This window comes from Lutjanus erythropterus, chromosome 7 (assembly GCF_056507025.1).
Source record: "Lutjanus erythropterus isolate fLutEry1 chromosome 7, fLutEry1.hap2, whole genome shotgun sequence".
Lineage (NCBI taxonomy): Eukaryota > Metazoa > Chordata > Actinopteri > Lutjaniformes > Lutjanidae > Lutjanus > Lutjanus erythropterus.
In genome coordinates this window covers 3,765,204-3,773,051 of record NC_139323.1, presented here as the reverse complement: position 1 = coordinate 3,773,051, position 7,848 = coordinate 3,765,204, and the positions used below count along the sequence as shown (strand labels likewise).

At 35.4% G+C, this 7,848-nt stretch overlaps 1 protein-coding gene across 1 annotated transcript; it reads left to right on the top strand.

The window, feature by feature from the left end:
- Nucleotides 1–2,748: 2,748 nt before the first annotated feature.
- On the top strand, nt 2,749–6,265 carry rpl36 (ribosomal protein L36). Its single transcript, XM_084722407.1, has 4 exons — nt 2,749–2,864; nt 4,236–4,330; nt 5,096–5,230; nt 6,143–6,265. The coding sequence occupies exons 2-4, from the start codon at nt 4,238–4,240 to the stop codon at nt 6,230–6,232; spliced, it is 318 nt and encodes a 105-aa protein (XP_084578533.1). The 5' UTR covers nt 2,749–2,864; nt 4,236–4,237; the 3' UTR covers nt 6,233–6,265.
- Nucleotides 6,266–7,848: the final 1,583 nt, after the last annotated feature.

Genomic DNA, 7,848 nt, shown 5'->3' with positions numbered 1-7,848 from the left:
GAGCTTTGAGTGAACTCTCGCTCCTGTATTTCAACGTAATTTATTTATTTTGCATTTGTTTCATTTTAACACTGCTTACTGTTGTTTTCTCAATGCTTTGTTTGGTATGTGTTTTTTTCTGATGTTTTCTTTAACGCTGTGTATACTTGAAGTTTGAAATAAAGTTAAGCAAACACACACACACACACACACACACACTCTCATTTCACCAAGAGCACATTTTCAATTTTACACCACGTAGATGACCTGGAATTCTGCACAGGTCAGGAATCTGTGTACCCTCAGGGACTGAAAGGAGTGGCTGTAAGGGTCATAATCACACTTCCTTTAGTTCAGTTAAAACATTTGTATGCCAGGACCCTGACAGCCTCAGCTGAGGAAAAAGGTTCATATATAGTCAGTTAATAAATGTAATATATAAAACAACATTGCAATTTTCATTATACTAATAAGTTAATTATAACACATCTATGGGTCAGACAGTTTGTTCACTTTTTTCCAAGTGAAGTGGTTGCATCATCATTTAAAGGTGAGATTTAGCAGCATCTAGTGGTGAGCTTGCAGACTGCAAACACCTCACTTCGCCCTCCCCTTCCAAGTGTGTAGGAGGACCTACAGTGGCTGTGAAACTTGTGAAAAACATGAAATGCCGTATCTTGAGCCAGCTGTTGGTTTGTCTCTTCTTGGCTACTGTATAAACATGGCTTTGCAACAGTGGCCTCAGTGGAAGAGGTCTCATAGATATGAAGGGCTCATTCTAAGGCAACAAAAACACATTGATTCTTATTTTCAGGTGATTATACACTAATTAAATACTTACAAAGTCTTTTTCTGTCACATTCTCCAATAAATCCCCCTAAATCTTTCACACTGGACATTCATTTGGGCTTAATTACATACAACTGTAAGTGAATGCATCACTAATCCAAAGCAGTACAGTGTTTTTTATTGCAAATCTGAAAAAAATCTAAACAGCAATATGCATATCTTCTACTGAGTGACCTCCTCTGATTTCAATTTAGAAAACACGTGTAGTATGTATACAAAAAATGTCCATACCAGGGGTGCATACACAGAGTTATAAGAGAGAGAGAGAGAAAGGATGAGAAAAAATAGAAAAAGTCATAGAAATTCAAAATAATATATCATCAGTCCATCATTTACCAAGTGCATAATTAATTTTAATCGCCTTCTTATTCCTAAGGCCTCTTAACGTGGTGCAGTTGATGCAGTTCTTGATAAAAAAAAATTAAAGAAAAGGCCAAAATTTGGTTTGTTTTTGAATGTGGAATTTTCCTAATAATAAAGTAAATGAATAACAAAAAACACAGAAAATATAGAAAATATTTACATGATGAACATGATGAAAAAATCTCTTACAGTTGAATTTTCCTTCTTATGAACATCCACTCAAAATATCTAAATGACAGATTGTTTGTTCTGTTCACAAAAAGTACAAGGATACTTGATATGAAAAAAAATCTCTATTTTTTTGGGGGGGGATATATTCAAAAATCGAAAGGAGACTTCTTTTATGTTATTACAAAGATACACTTTATCATCAAGAAGCCAAGCTATCTGCTGATTAATTTCTCTGTGGGCTGAAGTCCACAAGGATCAGAGCTTGTAGGTGTGATGTGGTCTGTTTATCCAAGCATTTATTGTCAGTACAGTCAACTTATCCAAGGAATACACCACTAGGGCCTGTTGAATGGACCTTCATTAAAACTTCTGTTACAGAACATCTAAGAAGCTGCATCACACTCGCTGTCAAAACATCACAGACGACTGCTGGTGTAAATGGTAACCTGAATTTGGAAAGACCTTCATTAGGTTTATACTTAATTACAATCAGCTTTAACAATTAACAGTTACAATGTCATTGCCAAACTATTGTTTATTTTATATTAAATGTTCTTTTTATTCAAAATGTAGAAATAAGTTGGTGAAAAAAGATGTTTGTAAAAGAGTAAATAAAAAGTAAATAATATGAGATAAAATTAGATAAAATAGAATTTTATTAATCCTGAAAATTCTTGTGTCAGATTGCTTCAACATTACAGTAACATATGAATAGCAACAACAGAGCATCAAATAAGTAAAATATAAATATAAGATATAACATGTATAGAAAGTAAATTTAAAGGAACAATGCTAAATAGGATAACAATAGAAGTAGGACAAGTTAAGTACAAAAGTACAGACAAAGGTGCGATGGCCATTACATTGAAAGTAATATTGGCAGTGATATTGAGAGATAATAATAAAGTTATATTTCACCAAATAATGAATGAGAATATAGTACATGATATTGAACATAACTATGGATGATAATAATGAAAAGTAATAGTGATAGAGAAAATAATATTGTGCATGAAAATAATGAACATAATGTAGCCCATGATATCGAAAAAAAAAAACATTCAAATTTAAAGTAATATTGCACATGGTATTTAAAATGTATATAAAATATAACAGAAAGTACTATTGCACATGATAATGAAAAGTAATATTGTACATGATATTAAAACCTAATATTGCATGTGACAGCTAACATAATATTACCCAATATTGATGTTGAAATCGAGGCAAGCAAAACTTGTTTCACAGGTAACTTGTCAATTTTGTAACCACACTTTGGTAGAAATGTAACTCTTAAATTAAATACAAATTAATGATGTCTTTTTCTGTAATATAATGAATTAACCATTTCACTTCGGAAGAATTGAGACTGCAGTACCGCATCCAGGCCGCCAGGAGCGCTGCTCTGCTGGAGGCAGGAGAGTCTTCCGGGTCAAACCTCTCATCTCCCCGCTTCGCTCAGCCAACAGTCCTTCCGGCTTGACCGCCATCACAGACAGCAGGTAAGATTTTAATGTTGACAGTTACCACTTAAAACCCACTTATAATCTTCGCCATCCTTCGGTTTCCAATCAGTAAATTGACTTGAATTAAGTCTATAGACTTCAGTTAACATCTTTGTTTAGTATTGTAACACTACAACAAGCAAAACAAATAAAAATTTATATCCGCGTCGGTGACCAACTAGCATCTGTGGTTGGGTTCATTCAGCACTGTCGCTAGTTGGCTACTGAGCTGCTGAAATACTCACGACTTACTGTGTAAAAACGACAAACAGCATTTCATTGTGCAAAGAGGAGAAACAAGCAGACTACAGACTGTACATGTTGTACAGAAGCGAGTTTAAACACGAAGTCTGTTCAGTGGGCGCAGACTGCCGGCTAGTGTCTGTGGCGGATATACAGAATATACATTTTATTCAATATATGTCTGTTGCTGAAGCTGTTTCTGCTCTCCTATCACTACCACTGATTGTATTGTTGGTGAGAACAGACAAACTTGACCTAACTGTAAAACTCACTCGTCACAGTGCAGTGGTAAATGGCTAGCATAGCAAACGTAATGCTTATTACAGTGTACCATGGCCACTGTTCAGCTTTAAGTTTTCTAATGTTTCACTCCTGGGTTGTCATCTTGTTAAGTCTTTTACAGTCAGGAATACTGTAACAGCAGATGTTAAGTTATCATCAGTAACATTAAGTTCTAATGCAGTGCTGTCAAATGTGTGCTGCTGTTTATAGTTGAGTTTCACGTCAAGCCAGAAGAAAATGTGCAGGGTTCTTAAAGGTGCTGGAAATCCTTGAAGGCTTGGATTTTAATGGAGTAATTTAAAGGGTTGAAAAGTGCTTTGGTGATTATTTTTGTTGATCAATCAGCCCATTGTTTTCTCAACTAATCAATTAGTTGTTTGGTCCATAGAATGTAACGTTAAATGTACGTCCTCAGACGTCTTGTTTTGTCCTCAAACCAAAGATGTTCAGTTAACTGTCAGAGAGGAGTAAAGACACCAGGGAATAATAATTTTTAAAAGATGAAATCAGAGTTTTGACTTCTTATATTACTCATATTGACTAGTCAATTATAAAAAATGGTTGGTGATTAATTTAGTGATTTTATTGCTGCAGCACTAATAGGATGCCAGGTCTACTTGCAGACAAGTGTCACATTTTCATGAAGCTTTGAGTTTTCCATTGATTTGTTTCCCTACTGTATAATTCTGTTAGGAATATTTTGCTTGTTTATAGCACAATGTCTGACTTAAACATTTTGAGCATGTATATGTATAGAAATATGTAATATACCACAGCTATAGGGTGCTGGAAAAGATTAAAAGTGCTTGAGAAGTTGATGTTTGTGTGTTTGGTCTTTTACAGATATGGCTATTCGCTACCCCATGGCCGTTGGCCTGAACAAAGGCCATCCAGTCACCAAAAATGTAACTGCTCCTAAACACAGCCGCCGGCGCGGGGTGAGTATCCAGAACCTCGACACATTCTTCTAAAGTTTGGGAGTATTTTACACACAGAGGCAGCAGTCTGACTCTCTTTAGCTCCACAAACTGGATGTTACTTATCACAGCAGGACAAACTGCTCCACACAAGTGCTGGAAGTGAAGCATTGATATTAGGATTGAGGATTATCAACATGTGAAATGTCTCTTTGTTCAAGTCACTAAAGATCAACTTTCTAAACGTTTTTCATCGTCCTGGTGTTAACTGATGTCTGCACTGCTGCTGTTAATGTACACCATGCATCACCTAATGGTGTCATTCTGCTGTATATTTTGTCCTAACAATAATGTGTTAGTGAGAAATGGCAAAAATGTTAGCCAAATGTTTTTTGCAGTATTCAAATTTTACTAAAACTTACGTTAGTCTGTAATTTGTTTGAATTATTTTCCATACTAATGTAAAAATGTTGCCAGCAATAATCATACCTGCATATTACAACAGTGATGAAATAAATCCATGTCATAACCAGTCTAAGTTTTAAATCAAGTATTTGCATAGAAACTAACATGGAGTCTATTACATAGGGTGGAAATTGGACTAACTTAAAAATATGCCACCATCATTGTTCTAATGTGCTTTATCTGTCTGTTATTTGTAGGTCAATTAAATTGTTATATTAATGGAATCAGTGAAATCAGTCAACACATTTCTGTCAATTTCTAATGTTTCTTTGTCGTGAACTTTGCCTGATTTTTAATTCTTCTCCTTTGTTTCCTCTGCAGCGTCTGACCAAACACAGCAAGTTTGTTCGGGACATGATCCGTGAGGTGTGTGGTTTCGCTCCCTATGAGAGGAGAGCCATGGAGCTGCTGAAGGTGTCAAAGGATAAGAGAGCCCTCAAGTTTATCAAGAAGAGGGTGAGTTTACTGTTCTGTCAGAGCTCATAAAGGTGCATGTTGTGTAAATGTGAACTGCTCAATGGCCTCAGCAGCACTTTCCCAGTGATTTCTGTTTATGATGAATATAGAGTGGAAAATAGACTTGTATACATGTACAAAATTTCATTAATTCAGCTTCATAGATCCAGTGTATGTGTAGTTGTTGTAACAGAGTTGTGCCTATGGCTTTATTCTCCACTTGCACATTGTAGTGTGATGTATATTCACTTTCCAGGTCACTTGTCACTTAGCCTCTAGTGTTAAATCTGCAGTATGTCTTTGGTCATCTGAGTGATTTTCTTCATCCCCAAATAATTAAATACTTAACTTTTTACATTTCAATTTGTACATAATAATATTCTATTGTTCCCTATGATTATAGTGTGTATTAGAGTTTGCTCACCTACATAATGCAGTTTACGACGGTCACTTTCATTTTGGGCAGCTCTTCCAAGCAGGAAAACAAAGCCAGAGCAACCTTATGTTAGCTTGTGGCTAGCCAGCGTTGCAGTTATCTATATATTAAAATGATTAAAATACTAACTAAACACTAATACATAGAATATACAAAGTGAACAGTTAAGTATTTACTATATGTGCAAAACAAACTGTTAAGTTTTTTTTAACCAGCTTGTGGATTTAAAAAAAAAAAAAAAAAGCACTGGGGTGACCAGGACAAGCTGTCTGTAAAGCAGACACATGTAACACTACATTGTGTAAGAGAAGTCATCGAGCCTGTACAGATGTGGTGAGTGGTTTCACTGTAACACTGCTGTTTGGGACTGTAGTATGTATGATGCATCGTGTTCCACTGATGAACAAAAACCCAGCAGGGAGATAGATAACAGTACTGAAGTGATTCAGTCTAATTTTGTGTTTTTTTACCCCCAGATTGGCACTCACATCCGTGCCAAGAGAAAGAGAGAGGAGCTGAGCAACGTTCTGGCTGCCATGAGGAAGGCTGCCGCCAAGAAGGACTAATCTGTCACTTAATAAACGTTTGCTAAAGACTTATGGCTTGTTTTCTGCTTTATTTTTTATTATTGGTCACTAATAAGGAGCATAACAAGGCACAGTAAACAGGCTTCATACATCAGATTTGAAAAAAATTGGAGGTGTCTTTTTATTTGTACCTGTTTTAACACTTCCTGCCAATACCAAAGTGTAATCCTCATATTTAAAGTCAAATATGAAATTATTAGAAATCAAACCAGAAACACCTTTCTGAAATTTGTGGCTGTATCCAAGGTAATGAAATCAGTGTCATAGTTTCTTAGTTGAAAAAAAGCAACTGGTGTAATGAAAATTAACTTCCTGAGAAAATGTTCAATAGGTAACTTTTCTGAATTCTACATGAAATCTCTTACAGTCTCAGAGCAAGATGTTTCATTACTTATACAATAAAAAAAAAAAAACAGTTCAGTGCAGTCAAGATAAAGTGTCTAAATGTGTGAAAATGAAATAAAGATGAAACTCAACACTGCATCTTTGATTCTTGTTGCTAACAAAACTGCAAAGATCTTAGTCACCATTACAGAACTAAATTTATCAAGAACAGAAGATTCAGGTTTGTGAATTATAGTGAGAATTCTTTGAGTGAGATTAAGGTAATGTGTGTTTTTCCAAATGATGAGTGGTTTGATGAAACCACTGCATTTGATGTGTTCAAGCAGAGTTACTAGAATTGGGTCTTGAGTCTAAACATGCAGAGTTTTTCTCTGGATTGGACAAAAGCACCTCTCCATCTCTGAAGGTCATCAGGTCTCGTATTCATAAACGTGCGGCTGACACACTTTCTAGGTATGACCCATGCTTTTAAAAAATGTGATTTATTGATCCTAATGAAGAAAATTCAACCTGCAAGCAGATTTTAACAGAATCCTAGCAGGTGGCAAAAAAGACATTTTTAGATAAGAAGACCAGATGCTGATTACCTGAAAGATTACAATTACGAAACATTTTTGCTCTATGCCAATTTGTTTTTGAGATAATTGCTAAAAATTAATGTTGCAACATTACCTTGAGGTCAGTGTCTATCATTATACGTCCTTGAGTCAATCTGCTACAACCACACTGTCCACTTGGGGATGTAAACCTGAGACCTTATGGTTAAAAGACAGGTCCTAAGACCATGAAGAAAACACAGCTGTCCCTGACATCAGCTCACACTAAACATTAACTTAGTTCTGCAGACTATTAATCAAGTCAATGAGAGTGAATAATTCTTCAGTATGATTAAATATTCTGCAGGTGATCAGTGCATCCCAGTTTTTATAAAATGTTGAGTTACATCAGTCTCTTATACCCTGAGGAGAAGAGATAGCTTTTCATGTGGAATCCACCAAAACAGGCCGAGGCCTAAAAGAACTGGGTGCAGACACTTTGCGCTCACTTGCAGAAAATTGGAGAGAGGGATGCCACAAAACTACAAACATACATAGAAATGTAACTGTTAGGGGAAGAATTATGGAAAACTCACATCACCCTGCTTTTCTTGAGTTTACTGTCAAATATTGTTTGTGAAATATGTTTAAAAATTAGATTATTTAAAAAAAAAGTTCATATCCTACAATTTACAGCAAATTTTTTAAAACGTT

Coding starts and splice junctions, on each gene's coding strand:
- rpl36 (XM_084722407.1), top strand. CDS start 4,238: ATGGCTATTCGCTACCCCATGGCCGTTGGCCTGAACAAAGGCCATCCA. Junction 4,331..5,095: donor AACACAGCCGCCGGCGCGGG/GTGAGTATCCAG, acceptor TTTCCTCTGCAG/CGTCTGACCAAACACAGCAA. Junction 5,231..6,142: donor TCAAGTTTATCAAGAAGAGG/GTGAGTTTACTG, acceptor TTTTACCCCCAG/ATTGGCACTCACATCCGTGC.